Source organism: Chrysochloris asiatica, unplaced genomic scaffold (genome assembly GCF_000296735.1).
Source record: "Chrysochloris asiatica unplaced genomic scaffold, ChrAsi1.0 scaffold00238, whole genome shotgun sequence".
NCBI lineage: Eukaryota > Metazoa > Chordata > Mammalia > Afrosoricida > Chrysochloridae > Chrysochloris > Chrysochloris asiatica.
The window spans coordinates 801,832-827,313 of record NW_006408756.1 but is presented as its reverse complement, the minus strand read 5'-3'; the positions used below and the strand labels follow the sequence as shown (position 1 = coordinate 827,313).

Here is a 25,482-nt window from a genome sequence, read left to right as displayed (position 1 = left end):
CCCTGGGGGATCATGGTGGAGCATCACCCACCCCGGGGGATCAGGATGGAGCACCACCTACCCCGGGAGGATCATGGTGGAGCACCACCCACCCCGGGGGATCAGGATGGAGCACCACCCACCCTGGGGGATCAGGATGGAGCATCACCCACCCCGGGGGATCAGGATGGAGCACCACCCACCCTGGGGGATCAGGATGGAGCATCACCCACCCCAGGGGATCAGGATGGAGCACCATCCACCCTGGGGAATCATGGTGGAGCACCACTCACCCCGGGGGATCAGGGTGGGGGTACCACAGCACTGCTGCCTGCCCTGAGCATCCCCGGGGGTGTGGGGCAGAGTGGAGGCCCACAGCACTTTGAAAGATCAGGTGGGCTCCTTGGAGAATGGGGGAGCATTTGCAGGGCTGCTGTATCCTTAGGCTACCCTTTACCCTGTAGGCCCAGCTGGGGGTGACAGGCAGGGGAGGGCTCTCAAACACCACCAGAAATGCAGGCAGCCTCTGCCAACAGCGGGCATGGCTGGGGTCTGTGTAGGCCAGGCAGAGGCTGAGAGAGGAGAAGCCTGGATTCCTTCAGGCATCCACAGAGGGTGGGCTTACCAAGGGCTCACAATCAGAGGCCAGAACCAAATCCTGCCTGCCTGGCCTCTGTCCTGGCCCCTACCCCAGTCTTAGGGCTGCCCAGGGCAGGCGTGAGGCGTTTCTGGAATCCTGAAACCTCAAGGTGGGTGAGAGTTGGTGAGAGGGTGCATTTCCTGAGTGGGTGTCCACCTTTCAGAGGGATTCAGACACCTGTCCTGCCCCTGCTGCTACCTGCACCTGCTCCTCAGAGACCCCTGGGCCCCCTGGCCCACAAGGACCTCCAGTAAGTCCACAGTCCCTCTCCTGGGATCCAGTCCCCTTGTGCCCCCATTAGCTGGCCACCAGCCTTGGCCTGCAGGTCGTGGCCTCTCCTGAACACCTCGAGGTCTGTCTACCTCACCAGGCCCATCTGGCTGGAGCCTGGACAGTCTCCCCACTAGGCTGGGCCTGACTCCAGGGAAAATGGGACGCTGTGTCTGCGGCCATGGCGTCTCACACCTGATGCAGCCTGTCTGGTGTGGCCTCCGGCATGTCCCCGTCACACCATGTGAATGGTGGTCAGTCCACCTGTGGCCTGCTGGAGCTCTCACCTGGCTGTGCCCATATCAGCTGGGCAGGTGCTTCAGGGGGTGGGGCGGCCCCACTCCCCTTAGGGGCATGTCTCCAAGGTTCTGAAGGCCCAAGTGGGAGCTCCAGCCCTATGGAGCTGCCTCTGCAAGCCCCAGGACCAGGGCCCCTCACCCAGTCTTCCAACCCCACGCAGCAGTGGCATCTGTGACTGATATAGGGTGGGTGGGATTCGAACCCAGCCTTGCCCAGTCCCAAAGCCTAGTTACTCACTGGGAGAGAAGGACAGAAGAAAAGTCCTTGTCCCTGGGAGCCATACCATTCTCCACCTGGCCCCATGCACAGGCCCGGGGGGTGGGGGTGGGTAGGGGCACAAGCAACTCAGCCTGGGGGTGTGGCAGGGCGGTGCTTCGGGGTCTTGGGATGGGTGAGTGGGCAGTTCCTTGTGCCTCTACAGGGTCTCCCCGGGAGAAATGGTGCCCCTGGAGAGCAGGGTTTCCCAGGGCCCCGGGTAAGTGCTGGGGTCTGGGGAGGCCTGGGTCTTACTTCCAGGAAGGACCGCTCCCCCCAGCATACCCAGACAGTCCAGTGGACTAGATGTGTACCACTCTGCCCAGTGGAGTCAGGGGTGGCCCCTGACAGTCAGTGCATGGCCCGTTTCCCCCACTCTGGGCGGTGGCAGTGACCCATTCCACAGACAGGAAACAGGCCCCTGGCCATGTCTGTGCTTGAGGAGTATGAAAGGGTTACTGAGACATCATTCCAATGACAGCTGATGCCCACAGTCACAGGATCCTCTCTGCCTGCTTTAGTTTGTTTATTAAAAAAACAAAACAAAACCCAACCACAGACACACCAGGTGTTTGCCACCAAGTGCAGAGCCACAGGGAGGATCCCATCACCCAGGATCGTCATCCCCTTGCCCTCCCAGAAAGCTCAGCTCTGCCCCCAAAGGCTTGCGTATGTTCCCCCACACCGGCTCGCGCAGGCCCCCTCACCATGGAGGGGCCGAGTGGTGTGGAGGATGCAGACAGAGTCCAGCCCCTCTCAGCCCTCTACCTGTGTCTCCAGGGAGAGCCTGGGCCACCAGGACAAATGGGACCCAAGGGTCCTGGAGGCCAGCAGGGGTCACCAGGAATCCAGGGCCACACGATCCAGGGGCCCATGGTAGGTGTTCTAAGTCCTCCCCAGACCCTTCCAGCCCCCTTGCCCCTCCTTGTGACTGAGTCCATCCTTACCCTTGCCCTGTAGGGTCCACCCGGGGTCAAAGGGGAGAAGGGTGATCATGGACTCTCAGGCTCACAGGTAGATCTGACGTGGGCATGGGGGTGGAAGGCAGCCCTATGCTCAGGTATGACCTTGGCCTTGGCCTGTCTGGCCACTTCTGTTTTGCTCAGGGTCCCCCTGGTCACCAGGGTACCCCCGGGAGAGTTGGCCTTCAGGGACCAAAGGTACTGGCTCTGGGCCCGGAGGGTACACTGGGTGGCAGAGAAGTCACGGGAGAGGGCTTGGAGATGTAGGCATGGTGAGGGGGGGTGGTGTTAGGGAGGGCTGTCCTTGCTGGGTTCTGCAGGGTGGGGGGGCCACCATCCAAGAGCTGGTCCAGCTTGGGGCTAGCCTGCACTCAGCGCTAAGTGTAGACAAGGACCCAACCTCACGGTCAAGGTGAGCAGGGGCTCAGCCTTCCTTTGCCCCCAGGGAATGAGAGGACTGGAAGGGACTGCTGGCCTGCCCGGACCACCTGGCCCTAGGGTAGGACTGCCTCCATCTTCCCCACCCACCGTGTCCCCTGAGGGTCACCGGGGCTCTTGGGGACTATCTCACAGAGCGCTCTGTGTAGGCTGCAGCCCCAGCACCCCAGCTCCCTGTTGGCTGGCCCTTGTGACCCGGACCACAAATGCACCCTAATTCCACAGGACAGGAGGGTGCCGAGGTCTTGGGTGGGTCTGGGGCAGCTGGCTGGAGTGGCTGGTTTTCTTCCCTTCTCAGGGTCTTTTTTCCTCTTGCCTGTGGGATGTCAGGGGCCACTAAGTGAGGAAGGGGGGGCATTACACAGAAGCCTTGAAGCAGTCTTTCTGCCGCCAAAGGCTGAGAAGGGGTGCCCACTGCCTCTACTCAAGTCAAGTGCACCTCCACTCCAGATCCCGGGGTCTGGGGTCTAGGGGTTTATGTGTGAACAGGAAACCCAGGGGCTGCTAAGAGTGGACAGGCAGTTGTGGCCACTGCCACAGGGATTAGCGGTCCCAGGCTGGGAAGGGAGCCCTGGGTGAGGTATGGGGTTGGGGGGTGGGAACTCAACATCCAGGGGCCAGGCTGGCTAGATGAGGCTGGAGTCCTGACTTTGCTGCTTTGCAGGGGGCCCAGGGCATGGCAGGTGCCCGGGGGGCTGGTGGAGAGCGAGGATCCCCAGGGGCTGTGGGACCCACGGTAAGCCCTCTACCCACCACACAGACACGCTCCTTCCCGAGAGGTCCAGGTACAGAGCAGGGCCCCCTGGGAGCCTGGAATCTGATGTTCAGGGTGCTCTGAGATCAGAGCCTAGCCCAAGCTGGGGTGCAGGTGAGCTGTCCTCATGGGGTCTCCTCCCTAGCCTACCAGCAGTGTTGGGGAAGACTGGGCACTGCAGCCCTAGCGTCTCCAGCCAGGAGCAGGGACCAGCTGGTCAGGCCCAGGTCTGAGCTTGCCTGCCCTTCCTGACTTTTCTCCTCCTTCTTCACATCAGGGGCTGCCAGGGCCCAAAGGAGAACGAGGGGAGAAGGTAAGTGGGCAAGGCTGGGGCTCCGGTCAGAGCAGGGGAGGTGCAGCCCACCTAACAGAAACTACCTACCTGTCACATGGTATCCCTCACACTCATCCTCCACAGGGGGAGTGCCAGTCCCTCACTGCCATCTACCAGCTTGTGAACCAGGCCTGTGAGTCCGCCATTCAGAGTGAGTGCCAAGCCTGCGACCCCCTCGCCCAGCTCCCGTCCTGCTGCTGTGAGGGTCTTGCTGCGTCACTGACCATGTCCTCCCTCAGCTCATATGCTCAAGTTCGACTCCTTCCTCCGTGGGAACAGTCGGCCCCCAATGCCTATGTTGGAGAAGGCGGGGAGGCCAGGTGCGCCCGGACCCCCTGGTGTGCACAGCGGAGCTCCGTCTCCCAGAAAACTGGTACACACAGACCACCCTAAGGACAGAGGTACGACCTCCCCTAGGGAGACCCAGGTGTATGTGTCTCCAGACCCATAGGGTCTGGACGCCCCCTGCTGGCACTGGCTGGATAAAACAGGACTCCCCAGCCCACCAAAGGGGAGGAGTGCTGCTGGACACCTCAGGTCTCCATGGGGTGAAGGACTAAGCCTTCAGGAAAGGGTGGACCCCTGGACCCTTTGTCTCTGCACAGGGACCCCATTTTGTAAGTCCTCTGTCTAGGAGGCTGGCAAGTCACACCCTCACTCAACCAATCATTTGCAGGCTAGTGACCGGTGCCTGCCCTCCTCAGTGGCCCAGCCCAGGGAGGGACTGTCCCAGCCCACCTCCCCTCCAGCCAGAACTGGTCAGGAAGCCCCCTGCAACCCCGGTTCCTACAGCCCCCTAACTGCTCCCTTTTCTTCAGGGGAGCCTGCAGTCTTCAGGCCCACAGAGAGCTTAACTCCTGGACCCTGAGTGAGAACACGTGGACCCCAGTGAGGGAGGAGGAGCTGGGGAGTTGAGGGGGGCATTTGATGGGTGCTGTTGGGGGTGAGGAGCAGGCTCGGGCCCAGGTGGAGGCAGATTAGAGCCCAGCGGGGTGGCAGGTGGGAGCAAGAAGGGCTCAGAAATGTGTAATCAACGGGGGGCCGACCGTGACAAGGTGGGTCCAGGGCTGACTTGAGGAAGCTGTGTCTAAGAGCCCTTCATGTAGTTCTGATCGGTGCGGCCCTGGGGACTGTCTGCTGAGGGGACGGGCACCATGGTCTCAGGTGAGGGTGCTGGGCAGGGCTAGGCTGACCAGTCACCCTTCCCTCCCCAGGATGGTCCCCATGCTACCCCATCTGACTGCACCAACCTCAGACCCTCCTTGCAGGACTCCTTGGACATTGGAAGGCCATATCGGGGGTCTGCGGGTGGAAGGAGGGTGTGGGCACACAGAGGTGCTGCAGAGCCCCTCACCTGTGCACCCTGGAACATATAAACCTCCATCTGACACTGACAGTGTGAGGTGCCTGCTCATTGGGGGCTGGGGAGGGTCTCTCTCTGCCACTGTGAGTTCCCCCAGGAAGGGGTCTTTAGGGAGGCCCACCCCTCAGCTCTTCCTGTGCCTCAGGACTCTGCTCCCCCTCTTTTCCCATGATGCCCTAGTCTTCTGGATAGTCTTGGACATGAAGGTGGGGGTGCACTACTTCTGAAGTCGGGCCCACTGCCCACACTCTCAGCCCGCCAGCCCAAATCTCCCTGGACCCCAGCCCATTGGCCTCCTGCCCCTCAGGCCCTGAGCCTCCCCTGTCCAGAGCCCCTGAGGCCACTTTCTCCCTCCAGCCATGTCTCAGGACCTTCCTTGGACCTCAGCCCATGCACAGCATCCTGTGACCCAGTGCCAGGCGATGTGTTCTGATCGCTGGGAGGAAGTACCGCATCGAGGGCTCTCTTAGGCCTGCGGCTCTGGTGACCTTCAGCAGAGACAGGAGTGGGCTCAGGTCATAGGGACATCCTTATGATTCTGGTCACAGCCAGAGCCCAGGGCAGGGAAGAGCCTCTCCAGGAAGGGTTCTGGGTAGAAGAGTGGGAACCCTGGTGTGTCGGAGGGCAACAATGGGTCCTTCCTTGTACTGACTGCTTCCTGCCCCTAAAAGTCTCCCTCTCTGGGGACCCACCAGCATTCTGGGCCACCACGCCCTCCCCCCCCACCGACCCTTCCCCTGGCCTTCAGTTTCACCTCAACTACCCATTGGTCCCTGCTGCCGCATGTCACCCCCGACTTTGCAAATAGGCGCCACATCCCCAGTGCAGCCTGCTGTCCAGCTCCCTGTCTCATGGACACTTGTTACTCTTGTGAGAAGCTGGGGAGGGGTCTCTCCTGACCTCCTGTCACACCCCGTGCCTAGGCCCCACTGCCCTTTCTCCATCCTCCCCACCCACTCAGCCACGACAGAGCACAGCTCACCTTCCTCTCAGCTCCCTCACAATGGCTGGACATAGAAGCACCAGGATTATTCTTGACTCACCACCTCCCCATGGCTCCCCGTCACACTCAGGGTGGGGTCCGGACCCCTCCCAACTACCTAAGGCCTCCCTGGCCTCCCTAGCCTGCCCTCAGCTTTTCCTAGTCCCTCTCCACTCGCTAGGGTCCCCTGACTAGCCCCTACCCACACCTAGCTTTGTTTGTTCCCTCTCCATTGGGCTGTGCCCCCTGCGGGCCCCCCTACCGGCCTCCCCTGCTCTGAGGATCTGGCCCAGAAGGCAGTCAGACTTGGTGTTGGGTGAGCATCCTTCCTGCGCCCAGCCCATCTGATTCCTCACGCAGATCGTGCACCCTTTGTGCCCTGTGTGTCATGCCTCTCGTACCTCTGCTTGTCACCCTGGCTCCCCACCACCCGGAAAGGGAGTCTGGGTTAGGGTGAGAGCCCAAACCTTTGTGTGGTGGGGAATTAACTTATCAAACCCTCTTTGCTGTCCAGTCCTGCTGGTGCCTGAAGTAAATACAGAAAGTTCTGTTTCCTTTCCTAAACAACGATCTCATTATTATATTCTCACCGTTCCCACTTAAATAGCCAAGTTCAAAAGCAAAACAGTCATTTCAAGGGGGAATAAAAACTATTAAAAGTATTAAAAAGCAACAGAGAGAGGTCCTAGATGCTGATATAAGAAGCAGTCCTCCCAGATAATGGGCTTGCAAACACGCTGCACAACCCCAAGTATATGACCTGGACATATACTTGCAAAACAGCTCAGTCTGCATCCTGAAGGGCGATTAGCTCATCGGTTCCAGAAACAGAACTGCCTCCTGGAAACAGGACTAAAAGATTCAAGAGAAATTTGCACCCTGTAGAGGACACCATCCCTTCCAGCCCATGTGAGCTATCCACACAGATGCCCACACTAGGCCAGAAAGTGCCTCAGAGGCCAAAGAACCATGTTCCAACCATGACATAATAAAATTAGAAACAGATAGCCAAGAACTCTCCTAGGCTTGTGCAACAAATACACATCTAAACAGATCCTAGGTTTTAAAAGTCACAAGCAATATTAAAACATCTTTTAGCATGATGGTCAATGAAAGCACAACATGGCAAAACTCAAGAGATGCAGCTAAAGCAGTGTCTAAGGGCAAAGTCCTAGTCCTTACCACAGATACTGAAGATGACAAATTTTGAGAACAATGATATGAGCAGGTGACTGTGTCCCTAAGGAAAGATGACCACCTCAGTGGTTTCTGTCCCAAAGCTGAGCCAGTGTTAAATTGTGTGACCAGTGCCAACCATGACTGGGTCCACTCCCTTTCTCAAGTTTCCTGTTGACAGTGAAGTTAAATGTGCCTGGGTGAACCGGAAGAGGCGTCTAGAGCAGTGGTGTCCAGGAGTGAACTGGGGGAGGTGTCCAGGGGAAGGCATTTCTGAGGAGCTTTGTCCAGGTAGTGGGGCTGAAATCATGCCCTGGGGTCACAGGGCTCTCAGAGACTTCTGATAACTCGTTCCAGGTTTTTGGAAGAGACATCTGAAGACCAAAATCACTGAGAGAGACAAACAGAAAACCCATGCCAGACCAAGAGCTCATGTTCTCTCTGGTCCTTTAAAAAAAATCATAGTATCTTCAAAGAGAGAAGGATGAATCTCAGTAACATTAACAAAGAGTTAATAAGCATACAGAAAAACCAATTGGTGTGAGATCCCTACACAGAAAAGCAACTACAGCAGAGACAGCGTCAGAGCTGGTGGCATGGAGAGACAGAGCAGCTGCGGGCTCTAGGCCCATGGACTGAGTAAGGCTGTGTGTCTATGGACATTTAAATGAATTTATGTTTTTTGTTCTGTTTTGTTTTCCATGTGCACATCAAATATTTTTGCTTTGTTCATCTGTGACATATATGATGTAAATGGAGAACCACAGGGGAGAAGCAGGATAACTTGTTACAGGCGGGGGATTGTAATCATTGAGATGAAGCAAAGTGTATGATTGGTTGAATGTGAAGCTAATGATCTTGTCTGTAAACTGCACTCAATTCACAATAAAAAGCTTAAAAAAGAAGAAGAACCAATTGAAAATACTGTGGGCGGGAAACATAAAAGAGGAAATAGAAAATCTATAAAGCAGGCGGAGTCAAAAATGAGCACAGGTCAAAACATGCATGAGCTGTGTGACCAGGTTCAGGAGTCTCCTAGGAAACTTGCACAAAAGACACAAGGAAACAAACTTCCAGTGTTAGCATGCACATAATGAAGAGTCCTGGTGAAGCTGTGTTTAAATGCTGGGCTGTTAACAGACGAGTCCGTGGTTCAAACCCACCAGTGGCTCTGTGGGAGAAAGATGGAACAGTCTGCTTCCAAAAAGATTTGCAGCCTCGGAAACCCTATGGGTAACTATGAATAAGAATCGACTTGGTGGCACTGGGTTTTGTCCTCATAATGGAGACTCCAAGAGAAAAGACACAGGAAGCAAATGTCACTACTGTTGCTGTTATGTGGCACTCAGTTGGTTCTGACTCACGGTGCCCATGTGACAGGTACACCCATAAGCAGACCAGGTCTTTTTCCCACAGAGCCTCTGGTGAGCAGCTGAGTTTTTAACTGTCAAGCAAGCAGGGTAGCTGATGATGCACTTAGTCCTCACTCGTCAACTACCTTGTTATCTGACATTTCGATTTTACAACTTGGATAAACTTTCAGGCCGCACGTCTTCTGGTCTGGGCCCCAGACAAGCCATCCACATGATATATTGGCAGTCTCAGTGCTGACCTGACCACAAAAGGGATGGTGGCCACCTGGCTGCCGGATGCCTTCTTTACCGTATCAGGAACATCTCAGTGTAGCAGGGAGGGTGCAGGTTGGGACAACTCGAAGTTGCAGGTGGGCAGGGGGAGCATGGGCAAGAGCCTGAGAGTGTCCGGGAGGTCAGTGGGAGGAGGCAGGAAGTGGGGAAGAGGGATGACAGAGCTACATGGGGCTGTAGGGCCAGGAGAGTGGGGACCCCACCCAGGGCAGGAGGCAGGAGGCAGGAGGCAGGAGGCAGGAGGCAGGAGGCAGGAGGCAGGAGGCAAAGGGCTGTGGCCAACACTCTACCACCACCACCACGCCCAACCCTTTCAGGCCCCAAAGAGGTGGGAAGGTGTGATGGGGAAGGGAGACCCAGTGCACCATGTGTGTCCTGAGACGTGCCAAAGACAAGGTGCTGAGCAGCTGGGGTAGGGGGCACGGGCATCGAAGGAGGGAGTGAACGGTTTAGACTGCGTTGGGCATGTGATCAGCTCAGCTGCTGTAACTGAGAGCAGCTGTGGATGGAACAGAACTGAATGGGCATGGCTGTGAACCAACAGGACTTTATCACGGGCTGAGTTTGATTGCCTTGATTAAGTGTTCTTGAGGGTGTAGACTAGCCGGAAACTCCAAACACTTCTGGAGGGACTGTAAAATTGCTTAACCACTTTGAAAAAGTGTTGAACAGCTTCATATAAATGTAAACATATCTCCACCCCATGACCCACAAGTCCACCTCGGGCTAGCTGCCCAAGAGAAATAACAGCATGTGTCCACACAGACACAATGTTTAGCTCCTGGAAGCTTAATGCATAATCGCCCAAAGTCCCTCAACAAGTGATGGATAAACAGATGGTGTTTTCGTTTATTCAGACAAAGGAATACAACAGCGATAAAGAGAGGAACAACCACTAACGTATTGCATTGTACTACGTCAAGGAAACCAGACACAGTGACATTGCTGAGTTCCATGTGTGTGAGGTCGTCGCGGGAGTAGGAGCAGCTAGGAGGGAGCTGGAAGGAGCTTTCTGGGTAATGTCTATGCAGAGAGTGAGGTCTGGATGGAACAGCTGCAGTCCTTGGCCCCTGAACCTGTCACTAGGATCCCATTTGGAAATAAGGATTTTCCTTTGGTATGTTAATGAAGCAACATCTGGAATAGGCTGGGTCCTAACCCTAATGTGTTTTGAGTTCTAAAAGGAGCAGAGCAGACAGACATACACAGGGCAGACAGACACCACGTGAAGACGCAGCGACCCACCCAAGGACTGCTGGCAGCTCCTAGAAGGTGACTGGGGTTCAAAGGCCCTCTCCCTGGAGCTTGCGTCCTGAATTCAGGCTGTCTCCAGACTGTGAGACAGTTCAGCACCCCAGGAAATGAACACAAGTGGAGTCATGTCCCTTGGGTGTCTGCATTTGTAAACTTCATTAGGAACCACGTGTTTGACTGCATGTAAATTTTATCTCAATGGAGAACACTGGAGATCCCTGTGCTAACGGCAATGGCAGTTTATTTGGCATGATGAGAATGTGGGCGATTTTTTCCCTCTTTTCTGAATTTTCTGACTTATTTTTGAGTCTCAAAAAGATTTAAAAAGCAAAGGAAGACTGGAGTGTTAATCTCAGCAAAGTAACCAGTGGCCCCTCAGCGTCACCGATCCCAGAAACTGCACCGCCAGCTGCCCACACTATCGGCTGCTCCCCACACACCACAGCTGGCCCCCGCTGCGTAACTCAGACAGAGGGACTTACCTCTGAGGCCTGCATACACGTCTCTCCTCCAGGCTGGGTGGGTAACCCAGGTGGGTCCACAGTCCTGGGGGCAAACTCGCCTGCCTGGCCCTCTCCCAGTATTCAGGAACCAGAGCATCAAAGCTTCATTGCTGTGTTTGGGGAACACTGAGCCAATGTGATGGGATTGGAGGGTGCTGAGTCAGAAAACGGCTGGGGGACACTGGGCCCCGGGGATGGGGTTGAGGGGATGCTGGGCTGGGGGGCTCTGAGAGGGGGTAAATGGAACACTAGACAAAGGGGTCCAGGGAACAGAGTTGGGGGAACGCAGGGCTGGGGGATCTGGGCTGGAAATGGAAGGGGCGCTGGGTCCAGGAAATGGAGTAGGAAGGATGCTGAGTCCAGGGGATGGGGTGGGAGGGCACTGGGCAGGTAGGCTCTGGGTCCAGGGGCTGGCTTGGGGGGAATGAAGGACTGGGGGGGTGCTGGCTTGCCCCCACAAGTCCCCTCCATCTCCACCCCTATCTGGAAGGACCAGCAGCTGGAACAGCTGGGCTGTGAGGGAGACTTGGTGGGGTCTCTCCTGAGGTCTGCTGGCCCTGGACTACAGAGGCTGGGCTTTACTGACCCCACAGTGTGTCTGCTCCACAGTGTTTCCCTGGGGTTCTTGTCTGTCCCACCATCCCTACCCCGAGTCTACCTGGCTAAGCCCCCCTCAGGATTTGCCCTCTGGTCATACCGTAGCTGAGCAGGGCAGTCCTTCCTGGGTGTGCCCAGAGTCCTATTTCTCCACTGCAACGAGGAGGCACCTCACAGAGGTGTTGGGGTTCAGAGGAGAGACCTGCATTCAGGGAGCTGCCTCTCCTCTGGTTCCTTGGCCCATGCCTGTGCCTGCCTTCAAAGTGCCACAGCAGTCCATCCCCACCATCTTGTGACCCTGGAAGGGCAGAAGCGGCGAGATCCCCTGGGGCTAAATGTCCACCCCCATGGGTGGACTTACTGGAAGGCCCACAAAATCACATCTTTAGGCCCCTCAGGTACAAAGCTTGGTTTTGACTAACTTAGCCCAAACCAACAAATCCCTGCTTAATCCTGTAATGACCTCAGTGTTGAAGGGAAGCAATCTGAGGGTCCTAGAGGCCCAGGCCAGTGGTAGAAAGTGAGGCTCGGGTGGGGTGGTGGAGGAGTGATCGGACCAGGTATCTGGGTCTTCTAGACCCTCAGGGATAAGGGGTTCTTGGGGTGGGAAGGTGGTTGAGGGCTCTTGGACCCCCATCTGGTCAGGACCACCAGAGGGCTCAGAGGAGCCAGGGCCTGATCCTTGAGGTAGGAGGCCACTTTCACCGAGCTCTGTATAAGCTTTAATGGGACGTGGCCTGGGACAAGCTTTCCAGCTCATGGCCCCTCCCAGACCGGTGCTCCCACCATGGACTGTCTCTCCCAAGGCTGGCTCAACACAGGGATGGAGGTGGGGGTGATGTGGCAGCGAGTCTGGGCATCCATAAACAGGCACTGTCCAGCCAGCATCCTGTGCCATGCCAGCTTTCTGGGTGGCTCTAGATCATGCCGGCCAGCCAGGGTGGCAGGAAGAGGCCGATGGTACCCAGGAGGCAGACGATGACGAACACCCAGAGGAAGATGCGGTCGATGACCATGGCCACGTACTTCCAGTCTTCCTTCACCTGTGGGAAGACCAGGTCAACCAAGCACAGCCCACAGCCTCCCGGTGGGCAGAGACCTGGGACTGGTGCTACAGGGCTCTATGCGTCCCACCCCCAGGACTCAGGCAGGCCCATCACTGCGCAAGGTGCATACCTGCACTCCCACCTGTACTGAGGTGAGATAGGGGCTAAGGACGAGTCGCTTGCTCTGCTAACATCTGGGCCCAGAGAGCACTCTTTGTGGGGAGGGGCTGATGCCTCACTCAGCACAGAAGCCATGAAGGAAGGAGGGAGGGGGCCCACACCAACCCTCAGAGGGGGCTGTTCAGTCCAGGGCATCCGTGTGCAGACTGAGCAGGGGAACCTACAACCTGGAGGAGGTAGGACTCGGTGCTGCTCCTGCCTGGTCCACCTACCTCATAGGTGAGGTGAACCCAAGGTCTAGGAATTGTGTGTGCCATGCTGAAATCTGTCAGCTTGTTAGAGCTGGGCAGGAAGCATGAGGGAGACCACCATTTTGCATTTAAGCAGGGTCTATCTTTGTGGATGACTAGCCAGGGGGATCCTAGGTGGGCAGGGGGTCTGTGTTGGATTTTACATAATCATCGAGCGCCCTGGAGGTTTTAAACCAAACCAACACCATGTGTTTATTCAAGGGGAGCCTGTGCAAACAGGGCCTCGGACACACCGGGGTGGACTGAGAGGCTGCCTCCAGCTGGTACTTTTCCCTCTGCCTTTGATCCTCCCTTGTGAGATAAAACGCATCAGCGACCAAAGCCTCTGGCCTGAAGCCATTCTTATGAAGTTAGTACTGCTCCCGAGAGGCAGTAGAGTCAGAATCAGGTCAGGCAGCCACAGCCCAGGCCAGCACCATAGGAGGAGGCAGCGAGGACCCGTACCCCTGCCTGGGCCTGACCGGTGTCCCCTATCTCCTGGTCCCCTTGAGGTTTTGACGAAACCTCTGAAGGGACAAGTCGCCCCTGCAGCCCCTCCCATACTCACCACATCACAAGACACTTGGAGGCCCCCATGTGGCTTGGGGTAACATCTCTGAGGTCCCCAGGACCCTTATGGTCCCGATTCTGCTGCCCCTTTCCACCTGGGCTCTCCATCTGGGCATGGTCCAGGCCTGGGTTTCTTCTCCTTTAGCCCCTCCTTCCTTCCTGTCCAGGGCCCAATACCCCCCAAGTCTTTCTAGGGGTCCAGCCTCCATGGGAGGGGGTTTGGATGCTCGGAGGAAGGAACGTCACTGTGGCCTTGTAGGAATGCCACCTACGGGCTCTGCTAACACAGACATTCCCAGAGGCCTGCAGAACAGCCGTACTGGTACCTCACTGGGTCACTGGAGCTGTGATCAGTGTGGGCTCAGAGCATCAGGATGGGGCTTGCAACTGCTGCAGGGGGACCTCACCCCACCACTGAGCGACTGGACACTGCCATGCTCTACTTCAGGGGCAGGGACGAGTGTCTTCCACTCCTCCATTGAGGGGGAGACAGTGCTGGATGCAGGACAGGGCAAGGACTTACTGAAAAATCTGTGTCTTCTGCCTTCAGGTGGTCCGCGATGTACTGGACGCCTTCCACGGCCCGAGTCAGGGCCGGTGACAGGGGCAGGTGGCGGCGGGGCACTTTGGCATTGTGGGCCGTGAGCGTGGAGGTGGCGGAGGTGGCGGGTGGCTCCTTCTTGCACTTGCACTTGTAGGGAGAAGGCTGCTCTGGGGCCACAGGCTCAGTGGAGAGTGCAGAGGTCGGGGAGCTGGCCACCTGGCCATTAGCCTGGGCAGAGGACTCCTCTCGGTCACTGCAGTACTGGACACTGCGTGATCGCCACCGGACACAGCCGTCCTCTGCCCTGCTGGGGCTAGGCATGTGTTGGATGCTCAGGGACCTGGCCTTGACCAGTGCCTTGGTCTGGGCATTGCTAGGCAAGTGGCTAGGGCTGGACGAGGAGCAGACACTGGTCTTCCCAGGCTCATCGGGCTGGAGAGTGGGGGGCTGCTCTGAGGACAGCTTCACTGGCTCCCCCAGTGAGACGAAGAAGGATGGGGAGGGGGAGGGATCCCGGCTCAGGAAGCCAGGTTGGCCCTCGGGCTCCGGCCAGAAACGAGGGGCATTGGCCATCTTGTGCATGGACTCGATGAGCCGCCGGCAGTTGTCCTTGACCACAGATGGCCGCTTCATGAAGAGCAGGCGAGGCACGATGTCCAGGAAGACCCTGCGTACCCAGGCGGGCATTGTGTGTGTGCGTGGGGAACGGTGGTGCACGTTAAGCACGAAGACAGTGATGATGATGGACAGAGTGACGAAGATCATGGTGAAGAGCAGGTACTCTCCAATGAGCGGGATGACCAGCGAGGTGGACGGGATGATTTCAGTGATGAGCAGCAGGAAGACCGTGAGGGAGAGTAGCACGGAGATGCAGAGTGTGACCTTCTCACCACACTCGGACGGCAAGTAGAAGACCAGCAGGGTGAGGCAGGAGATGAGCAGGCAGGGGATGATGAGGTTGATGGTGTAGAAGAGAGGCAGCCGTCGGATGATGAAGGCGTAGGTGATGTCTGGGTAGACCTCAGCGCAGCACTCGTACTTCTTGGTGTTGTAGTTGCCCACAGCATCCACAATAACCCACTCGCCACTCTCCCAGTAGTCCAGCTGGTCCACACGTCGGTGCATGCTCACCAGGTCGATCTTGGCTTTGTCGTATGTCCAGGACCCAAACTTCATGGTGCAGTTCTGCTGGTCGAAGGGGAAGAAGGTGACATCGATGCTGCAGGAACTCTTATAGATGGCCGGGGGCGTCCACTGGATCCGCCCATCATGGAAGAGGTGGGCTTTGGTCAGGTGGGTCACTGCAAAGTCCCCATCAGCACTGGGCAGGAAGAGGAAGGAGTCACGGTGTGAGGCCCACTGACGCTGAGCCCTGTCCGAAGTTACCTGCAGCCCTCAGTGTCCCGTGCCCTCCATGGCCTTGCCCGCCTCTCAGGTCAGCAGAGATGTCAGATGTCACATCCCCTCCACACACCTGCACAGAGCTGGGCACGTGACCCTGGCTGGTGAAGCACTCTATGCCTCAGTTTACCATCCCTTCCAGGAGCCTCTGGGTACACTTCATGATTTCTTGTTGCCTGATTACGAGCTATTAGCAGGACCAGTGGGCATTCTGCTGACCATGGCACCTCAGCCATCAGCATGTCCCTACCGGAAGCTTCTCACTGCTGAGAGGCTGACCCTTTGAGGGTCCACCCCTTACCAGAGCCTGCCCACCCTCCACTTCCTCTCAAACCCACTCCCCCACAAGCTGCACCCCTCCCAGTGCTACAATGCACCTGCTAAGATCTTTCTAAACCCAGTCCGCAACCCCATTCAGTTGTTACAGAGGGTCAAGACCATGGCCGAGACTCAGCATCCAGGTCACCCTCCCTGGGCTGGTCAGTGTCCACTCCTATGGGCTCCAGCTGGTTCCCAAAGATCTAGCTCAAGTGCCGCCGCTTCCCCAGGGTCTTGGCAGCACTGGCCACTCAGTTCTTGGAGCTCAGGAGCCAGGCCAGCCCCTATGCTGACCAGGACCTGATCCAGCCAGCCTTCAAGGCCCCACATCTAGCCCTTCACACATTCGCAGTGCCCACCAGCCCCTGTCAGCACTGACGTCACCCACCCACCCAGCAATGCCGCTCCAGACCGGAGCACTGGATGCATGTCAATGAGGGGGCAGCGGTGGGACCCCCCCTATTCTAGGACCCTGTGCAGGGAACAAGGGGGAAGCCTGCATGGTGCCGCAGACGTAGGAGCATGTGGAGCTGGGCTCCAGAATCACAACCATCCATGTGGCGGAGTAGTCGCCTGTGTGTGCAGTTGGTCTGCAGGGCTGAGGGACAGGCTCCACTAATGGGCAGTGTGGGTTGGGAGCTCTCAGATCCATCTGAGTTGATTCCACCAAGGAAGAGAGCCCACTTAAGGGTCAACACCTCCCCACCAGCCCCAGGAGTTGCACTGCGCACCCCTAGCCCCCAGCTGCAACTCTCACCCCCCGTCAGACATAGCTAGGATTCTGCCCAACTACCCTTCCCCTCCCTGGTGAGACTTTGGGGGCCCCACCTTCAAGTGCAAGCCTCTGAACTTGGTGTCTGGTGTCCTAGCCCACCCTCAGCAAGGGCAGCAGGGCTGGGACCACCTCCTACTTGCCCTGTGACTGGTCACATCCCAACACACAGGGCACCCAGTGCGGTCTGAGCAAGGGCCCAGGGTGCTCGGGCTTGGGGACACTTGATGACCTGTGCTCCGAGTGTGACCAGCCTCACTGTGATCCCCCAGCCAACACTGGGAGGGCCCCAGCTTCTTCCTGAGGCTGGCGCTGCCCATCCCAGAGGCCCCATTTCCCAGCCCCAGCACCTCAACAATCTCCCATAACCTGAAGGTCCCTTCCACATAATACTGCACTTAGGAATGTTGACACTAGGTCGGGGGTTGTGGGCTGCTTCCCTGAAGGTCCCATCTTCAAGGGGATTCATAGTGGGCAACAAGGCCTCAAGTGGACGTCCCCCCTCCAGCAGAGCAGCCAGGCCTGCCCCACCTCCAGTTTCACTGTAGTCAGCTGATGGGCAGCCACGTTCAGGCCCATACCAGCCAGCAGCAGCTGCCCACTCCTCTGGGAACAGCTTTCCAGAACAACTTCCAGCTCCCTTTGCCCTTATGCCACCCAACAGCCTCCTCGGCACTGACCCATCGCCAGCTGGGGTTCATGCAGAAAAGAAAAACCAAAGATGGTGGCCCAGGGTGTTTACACTCCAAGGCCACTTGTCTATCGAGTTAGTTTGGTGCATGTCCTGGCCAGTGCACACAGGAGCACATAGTAACTCAGGTGTATTTGGGAAATGGGGGTACCGGTTGGCAGGAAGTTGGCGTGGGTCCTGGACAGTCTGGGAGCTGGAGACTCCAGAATCCTGGGTTCCCAGGAAGCCACTGCAGAAGGGAGAGTGGCTGGTTGAAGCTCACTCCGGCCAACCCTCCTGCCCTAATGCATCCGGGAACCATCCCAGCCCCTTCCCAGAGGCCCTTCACTGCTATTACTGGAACCAATTAAAGGCAAGGGGCCAATTTTTCCTAATCTAATAGATTAGGTGGGATGAGGCTGAGCAGGGTCTTTGTGCAGGAGCCCTCTGGGAAGGAGGGAGTCGGGGCGATGAAGACAGAGGGCGTGAGCGCTGCTTATCTTTTTGTTGGTCGGCTCCTGGAGGCTGCGGAGGCTGCCACGTGAGACTGGGAGATATGGGGCCAGCAGGGACTTAGACTAGAGAGGGCCTGTCTCAGGGACACCGGGTAGTCTGGAGTCCTCATCTACATACCAGCCTTTAGCTTAGCTGTCAGGCCTCAGGGAGGGACCTGAGCCAGCGTTGTTTACTCAGGAATGATGAGCTGGGTTTGGGGACCCAGCAGTGACGCTCGGAGCAGCCCTGAGTGGGACGTGGTGGTAATTCTCAGACAGCCCTGGGTGGGGGACCTGGCGATGACTCTCAGTGGGGACCCAGTGGCTTGAAGAGGAGAAGGCACAGGGATCTTGAGGCAAAGGGAAGAAGGGATCTGGAACTCTGGTCCACTCCACTGGCCCTAAGGATACGTCAGTGATGGGTCTGCCAGGGCCTGGCACTGCTCTGTAAGTGACGGAACAGGAAGGCCATTCTGCGGCCAAAGCCCCACAGGGAGGCTGGACTGAGGTGGTGACTTCAGTGCAGCTCTGCCCCTTCACCCCATCACCCGCCTGGCTGCTCCCTGGGACACTGACTTGTTATAGAGGACAATGTCTGGCCTCCAGATGAGCTCCGAGGGGATCCGGACTGATGTCACATTCTCATAGTCGGCTGGATCCCAACGCAGTTTGTAGTCATGCCATTCCTGGGGGTGGGGGGATTGGAGGGAGACCGGAAGTGAGAGGGGGAGGTGAAGAGGGGACAAGGTATGAGGGCTGGGGGTGAGCTGTCCTCCCCACTCACCTGCTTCACCCACACGTTTGTTGTCATCATCTGGTTCTTCTCGTCCTAGGGCACAAGAAGGAAGGAGGCTGAATGCCCTGTCCTCACTGGCCTGGGGTTTCCTGTCCACCATGACAGCCTTGATCACAAGGGCTTTGGGTAGGTCATGGCTGTGCATGATGGGTGCAGGTAACTAAAGGAGTGAGCACCTTGTCCCTGGAGGCAACCAAGCCCAGAGCATAAGACAGACAGGCATGAATGTGGCAGTATAGTTCAAGAGTTCCCAGACTTGCATAAGAAAATTAGGGGCAAGGGTCAGCCGCCTTCACAGGCAGCCCCAGCTAAGAACATGAGGTGGGGAATAAAGGCTCCATATCGGCCCCTGCTGGGATGGGGGAGGGGGGGGTGTGCCCTGCAGACAGTGCCCTGATAGGAGCAGAGAAGGGGCTGAGGTCACACTCAATAGGGAGATGAGCAGGCACCAGGTCCCCTGTGGAGGAGCTGAGCCCCTGGTTCTATCTGATACCCTTCAAAGTCCCTTCCAGCTCCCGTCTCCTTCATCTAAGGACTAGGTGGGTGAGGCCCTATCCTAACGGGGTGACCATCGTGGTTTGGGATGTGGGTGGCCATCCTCCAAGGGCAGGGAGCCAAAGAGAGATCACAGGCTCAGAGGCTCAGGAGAAGCGGACACTATGGGGTGGGGGCCACGAGGCTATGCCTCACCTCTTAAAGCCCAGAGTTAGCTACCTTCCCTAGACTGTCCATCCCTTAGGTCCTTGATCCCAGGCAACTTGACCACGTGAACATGTCACAAGGATTCAGTATCATGAAGGTTGGTGAGGGGTCTGGGGGCCCAGCATCCTTGGACACAGGACTGACCACAGGCTCCTTGTGGTCACAGGATCTCCGAAGATGGCACCTGTATCTGCAGTTCTCACACAAGCTGGGATCCTCTGAGCCACTAGGCAGCCTGTCAGAGTGCCCTCAAGGAGAGCAGGCCTCCCACAACTCACACGGCTATGTGTGTAGACACGTGTACTTGTCTGTGTGTTAATGCTTAGGGCCTCAGTGTCCCGGAGCAGGGCAGTCCCATACATTGGTCATCTAGGGTGATTGAGTCACTGGACACAGAGATCATGTGCTCTCAGGAACAAGAAGATCCCTGCCCCCCAAGGCTCCTGTTCTAGCCCCTAGGTCTACGCTCCACACTCTGCCCCTCCTACCATGGGGGCAGGACCCTGACCTGGACATGCCAAAGTCTGCCAATGGCACATGGTGCTTGTTAGTGTGCATGTATGTGTACGTGAGTGCTTGTCTCTGTGTTGGAGTATGCATTGCACATGAGTGCATGTGTGCTTGACATGTGTTGGTATGTACTTGCATGTGTATAATGCTTGCTCATGTGTTCATGTGTACACAGCATGTGTGTGCATGTGTAAATGTATGTTTGTCTCTGTGTTACTGTGCAGGTGTGCTAGTGTGTGCATGTGTGTACACGTGTTTGTTTCTGTTTGTGTGTATGTGTTATTTGCCTCTATGTTGGTGTGTGCACCGCATGTGTGTACATGTGTGCTTGTCGTGTGTTGGTATGTCCATGTGCAGATGTGTGTACATGAATGTGTATGCATATTGCTTGTCCTTGTGTTCGTGTGTACATAACATGTGTGTGCACATGCATGCACATATGTATATATGAGCCTGTCTCTGTGTGAACATGGTATGTGTGTATGTATGTGTGATTGTGCTAGCATGTACATGAACATATTGCTACTGTGTGCATGTGTTTATGTGTCTCTCTGTGTGTGTGTGCATGTTGTCCATGTGTTGAAGTGTGTGTCCAGGCATGTGTGCTCGTGTGTTTGTGTGTGCGTGCACAGGTGTTTGTGTGTGCACATGCATGTGTATATGGGCATATGTGCTTGTTCATGTGTCAGTGCAGGTCCTCATCTCCTGGACAAAGCAAGGTTGGAAGGTGTGTGGGGGGTAGGTAGAGTGAGCATGATGGGCATCAGAAAGTCCACACTTCAGTGGACAGACCCAGAGCCTGGACTGGCAGCCACACATGGCCTCTAACTATTGTTGATGCACCGGTGGCTCAGTAAAGAGGGAATTCTCTCCTCTCCAGGCAGGCCCTAGACACCTGGGTCAGGGTCCTGGGAAGTCATGGGTGGGCTTTTAGAGACATCTGTCGGTTCCTGCAGCTGAGCTAATCCCCTCCCCCAAATTCCGGCTCCCTCCAAATCCAGTGAGCTGGGACTCCGAGGCAGAAGTCCTTAGCCTTTCAACCCTCCAACCATCACTCTCTCCCTGACCAGTGGAAGGTTTCGGAGGCCACTGCCCCAACCCTGCCCTGCTGCCTAGGAATTACTCACCCTTCCCTCCTGCCAGGCTGGAGCTCAGGGAAGGCTCTGAGGTCAGGCCTTTGGGATGCTGCTGGAACCTCAGAGCAAGACCCCAAGCTGTGCACCTCAAATGGGGCAGCCAAGACCACCAGGAGAAGTAGATCAGTGCCCACTGCCCCCGGCAGGGATGGTCCAGTCAGCTCGGACTGAGACCTTCCAGTGTGTTCAGTTCTTCTACATAAGCTCAGGCCCATGTCCACCATGTACAAGGCCCCAGTATCCTGCAGTTGGTTCTCAGAGAGGGGTTCCTCCAGGGGCCCCACCAACCCTGAAGCTCCTCAGCTCTTGCCCAATGTAGGTGGCATGTTCTTCCAGTGGCCTCCTCCTTCCCTAACCAGGAATGCAAATGGATCGTGAGGCTAACTGTGGCATCTCTGGGCCTCAGAGTCCTAGTGGGGCCTGCTGTGGGAGGGGTTGCTGCCCCTGCCCCACCCAGTCAGCACAACGTGCACTAAAGCTTAGACCACAGCCCCAGATGACTGTCCCTCAGGGTTGATGCTATTGGCATGATTTGGTAACCTGGCTACCTTAAGCTTTTCTGTTCTGAGAAAAGGAGGCGGCCGGGTTGGCTCCCTCAGAACCAGGCCCATCCGCAGGAGATGGAGGCTGGCACTCAGCAGTGTTGGACCTCAGGCAGGGCAGAGGTAGGAGCTATCAGCTCAAGCCACTGGCAAGGTGACACACAGATGCCCGCCCTGCCTAGACCTCCTGCAGTCACCTCTAGGGGACATCATTCCCATCAGCCAAGCCCCCAGACCCCCTCTCCTGGCTGCACCTACCACATCGATGAGCTGGGCAATGGACAGGCCGAAGCGGACCAGAACCACATCCGAGATGTTGGCCACAGGCCTGGACCACTTGTTGTAGCCAGAGAAAAGCTTCCCTAGCAGTCGTTCCTCTGCATGGGCCCGGGTCTCCACGTGGCTGTTTGCTGTAGGGGGGTGGGGAGCAAGGGTTGTGGGCTCAGACTCCCCTCAACCCTCCCACCACCAGGTCTTTGCTCTTACTGCCACCCAGCACTCAGCCTGGTTTCCCTACAACCCTTTGGTATCAGCGGAATTGCCTTTGGGGGGGCTTTCTGGCTCTTTTTCCGCCTGTACTAAACCTAAAGTAGTGGGAAGCCAGGGAGAGCCCCTAGCTGCTCACTGAAAAGGTGAGATAAGGCTTCAGGGGGTCTGCAAATATCCAGGGATCATCCTAGACCCCTCAACTCCCAAGCCAGAGCGTCTTCCAAACTGTGAGGGGCAGTCCATGGTCTCTGAATACGAGTGACCAAGGCAGGCGCCCACCCAGAGAATGGACCAAGGGAAAAGCAGTAGGACTTGCTGTCCCAGAGAGCCTGGGGCAGCCCAGGAGGGCGGAGGGGGAAAGCCGGCGCCAAGGGCAAGCACCGCCTCCCTCCTAACCTGGAGCAGGCATGGGGGAGGGGTCTGCAGGACAATGTGGTTAGATAGAGTCAGGATCCCCTCTACCTCCCTCCCAAGTCCCCCTCCCGTGTCCACAGCAGGATTAACTCCTTTCTCGCCTAGCTCAGCCCAGCCGGTTGCAGGACAGCCGGTGCCGTACGTCTCTAGTGGGGAGCCTCGCCGCTTCCCGGTTGCGCACACCAGTGGCTTGGGACTGCAGCCAGGAGCCGTCTCTCCTATGAATCCGGTGATCCGGGAAACCGGGGCTGTTCGCACCGGGCGAAAAAGGATCTGGCAGAGCCCCGAAACTTACCGGGCAGAAGGCTGGCCCAGAGGAGAAGCAGCAGCAGCGGCAGCGGCGGCGGCGGCGCCCGGGAGCCCCAGAGCTCCATGGCTCACCCAGCGGCTCCAGACGCGGGCGGCTCCGGGTTCCGCCGCGCCCCTGCTCCGAGGCCAGCGCGCGTCCAACTTCAAGCCCCGGCCCTGAGCCGGCCGCTCCGTCCCGCCCGCTCGGCCGCTGCTCCCGAGGAGCACGTTCTGGGGCCGGTGCTGCGCGGCTGTGGCTTGGCGCAGCCCCTCCAGGACGTGCCGCCTCCAGCCTGCTAGGAGGGGGAGGGGAAAGAGGGGAGGGAGAAAGGAGTGGGAGGGTGGTGCCACGCCAGGAGAGGGGACACAGAGGCTGTGTTCTGCCCGCTTCAGGGTAAAGTTTTCCATGTCCTCCAGGGGTTCGGGACGTGCTGAAGGGATATGGGGACCCCGTGGTCACTGCGTGTGACTGGGAATCCCGGGCTGGCCTGGTTTACAGATCACAAGATACTGAAAATCCCCAACACCCTGTCTTCAGCCTGGGTCCCCAGCCGCCTGGGTGGAGGCGGGGCGTGCACCTGGGGACTCCAGGAGGGAGTTGGGGTGCCCCGTGTGCTTGTGGGATTCCATCAACCCTACTCCGAGCCAACCTTTGCATTTGGGAATCACTAGACCCTTGTTTCCTCAGCAGCGAGACGTCAGAAAGAGCCACCACCCTGCCCCCACCGCCACCACCACCATATGGGTCTGTCTCTCAGACCCAGACAGCCCAGCGCCTGCGTTTTGGGAGGCCTCATGGGAAGGGGAAAAGACGCCCTGGTGTCCCCTCTCTCCCATTCCTGGGCAGAGCGCCTCTTGGTGCGTAAAGGTCCAGTCTGAGACCAGGGTCCGCTGACCCCACTCAGAGCCATGGATGAGTGGCTCCCCTCCCACACACTGTTAGTAGTGAGGGTCTGGGACATGGCTCCTCTAGGTCATGTGGAGGTGACCACTGCAGAGATAGCAGGTTCTGGGAGAGGACCAGAGTCTCTGGGGCTTTGTGCTGCTGGAAGGACATGGAGGAGGGGAGAGTTCAGTGGGGGTGGAGAACAGAGAAGAGGGGCTGGAGAGGGGTTCCTCTGGCTTTAGCCTCTGGATTCCCCTCAGTCTCCCTTCTCTCCTTATTGCCCCCATATGTGGTATGTATGGACAGAATGTCCTCCAGAGACCTGGGCCCAGCATCCTCTGGTACCGCCCCCCCACCCCGCCCCAACCCAGATCCTTAAGTCTAGCCTATTGTATTTTTTGTGTGTGTCAAACACCCTGGGGGCTCTCTCACTGTCCTCATTTTCCCCCACAACACAAATCCCTGGCATTGTGAGACCTCTGTCTGTCAGCCACATTGAACCCACTTCAAAGCAGGCTCTGCCAGGAACTAGGGAGCTGTCCAGGAGCTGAAACCTGAGTTGAACAGGCCAGCCCTTCATTGCCTTTGGGAGGTTTTGACCAGACTGAAGTGAGGCCAAGCCCACTGACCTCTGCACCCCTTCAAGGCCTGGGCAGAGGCTCAGGAAGGTCGAGGGGACGGGGTGGATGTGCTGGTAACTCCCAGACTGGAGAAGGTGTGTTTGTGGGTTTTGTTTTGATTTCCTGTCTTGATAAGAAACACCCTTCTTTTTCATGAACAGTGCTTGTGTGACAGACACTTTGCGAAGCTGATTCCACATTCTTCTATTATTAACAGGCCATGGAGCAGACTTAGCATTACAGAGGCTGGTGTTGCTGTGTGTTGCCAAGTCAGTTTCCACTCATAGTGACCCTGTGCGGGGTTTCTGAGGAACAACTGGTGGCTTTGAACTATCAACTTTGTGGTTAGCAGTCCAGTGCTTAGGATACAGAGCCACAGCAGGACTCCTGGATGGGCTGGTACAAGTAAGATGAGAGCTCCCTGGGCCTCTGTTGCTTCGTCCCTGTCTTGTCCCCAGGATCTTCTCCATTGTCCGAGCAGAATCAAGCCAGAGGCCAATACAGGAAGGCCTCTGAAGAGAAGGCACATACCTACACACACGCAGTGGCCAGGCAATGGCCTGTGGGATTTGTTGAAATCTGATTCCAGAAACCATTTGTCTTAGTTCCTTGTGGGGGGGCCATAGCAAAGTGCCACAGACTGGAGGGTTTAAACACCGAAATCTCTCCTCTGGAGGTCAGACATCTGAATGCAGCTTGTTGGCAGGGACATGCTGTGTTGCCCGCCTCCAGAGGCAATGGGGAGAACCCTTCCTTGCCTCCCCAGCTTCGGGTGGGTGGCCCCTTCCTTGCCTCCCCAGCTTCAGGTGGGTGGCCCAGGTGTTCCTTGGCTTTGGGCTATGTCACTCCAGGCACTGTCTCCATGGTCAGTGGCATGTCCTTGTGTCTGAGCCTGTCTCTTTTCTGATTCTCCTTATAAAGACACCACTCAGACAGGATCCCTGACCCACTACAACCTCATGTGAGCAATTGCATCTAAAAAGATGTATTTCCAAGCACTCTCGCATTCACAGGTGGAGGAGCTAGTTCCTGAACATATCTTTGAGGGGCTACAGTTCAGTGCATAACACCCACCCACCCTGAGGGGCTGGTCAGTCTAGGGTGAGGCCCAGAGAGCTGTGGCAAGATTCAAACGGATCTTTAGATGCCTCTAATGCTTGAGGACTCAGACCTCCCTCTGGGAGCCCAGACTGTGAACCTGTGAGGCCCAAGGACTGCTGTGAACGATAAGACCAGGATACTCCCTCTGACCAAAGCCCCTCTGGGCTGGGTGAGGCTGCAGGCATTTTGAGGAACCTGCAGCAGGCTCACAGACTTAGCCGGTTCTACCTTCTCCATTTTCATTTCCCTTTCACCAATGATGGCTCTGTGCCAGTGATCCGCCAGACCATCTCAGAGAGATACTCTCATTGGCGCATCCT

At 57.0% G+C, this 25,482-nt stretch overlaps 2 protein-coding genes across 2 annotated transcripts; one reads left to right on the top strand and one right to left on the bottom strand.

The window, feature by feature from the left end:
* The first annotated feature begins 12 nt into the window (after nt 1-12).
* Nucleotides 13-5,703, top strand: COL20A1 (collagen, type XX, alpha 1). The gene is made up of 12 exons (XM_006873386.1): nt 13-373; nt 674-696; nt 783-869; nt 1,611-1,664; nt 2,405-2,458; nt 2,551-2,604; nt 2,852-2,905; nt 3,509-3,580; nt 3,876-3,911; nt 4,017-4,083; nt 4,172-4,333; nt 5,603-5,703. The coding sequence occupies exons 1-12, from the start codon at nt 13-15 to the stop codon at nt 5,701-5,703; spliced, it is 1,125 nt and encodes a 374-aa protein (XP_006873448.1).
* A 6,667-nt stretch (nt 5,704-12,370) lies between these two features.
* On the bottom strand, nt 12,371-22,641 carry CHRNA4 (cholinergic receptor, nicotinic, alpha 4 (neuronal)). The gene is made up of 6 exons (XM_006873348.1): nt 22,563-22,641; nt 21,623-21,774; nt 18,463-18,507; nt 18,255-18,364; nt 14,003-15,344; nt 12,371-12,496 (listed from the first exon to the last, which is right to left on the bottom strand). The coding sequence occupies exons 1-6, from the start codon at nt 22,639-22,641 to the stop codon at nt 12,371-12,373; spliced, it is 1,854 nt and encodes a 617-aa protein (XP_006873410.1).
* Nucleotides 22,642-25,482: the final 2,841 nt, after the last annotated feature.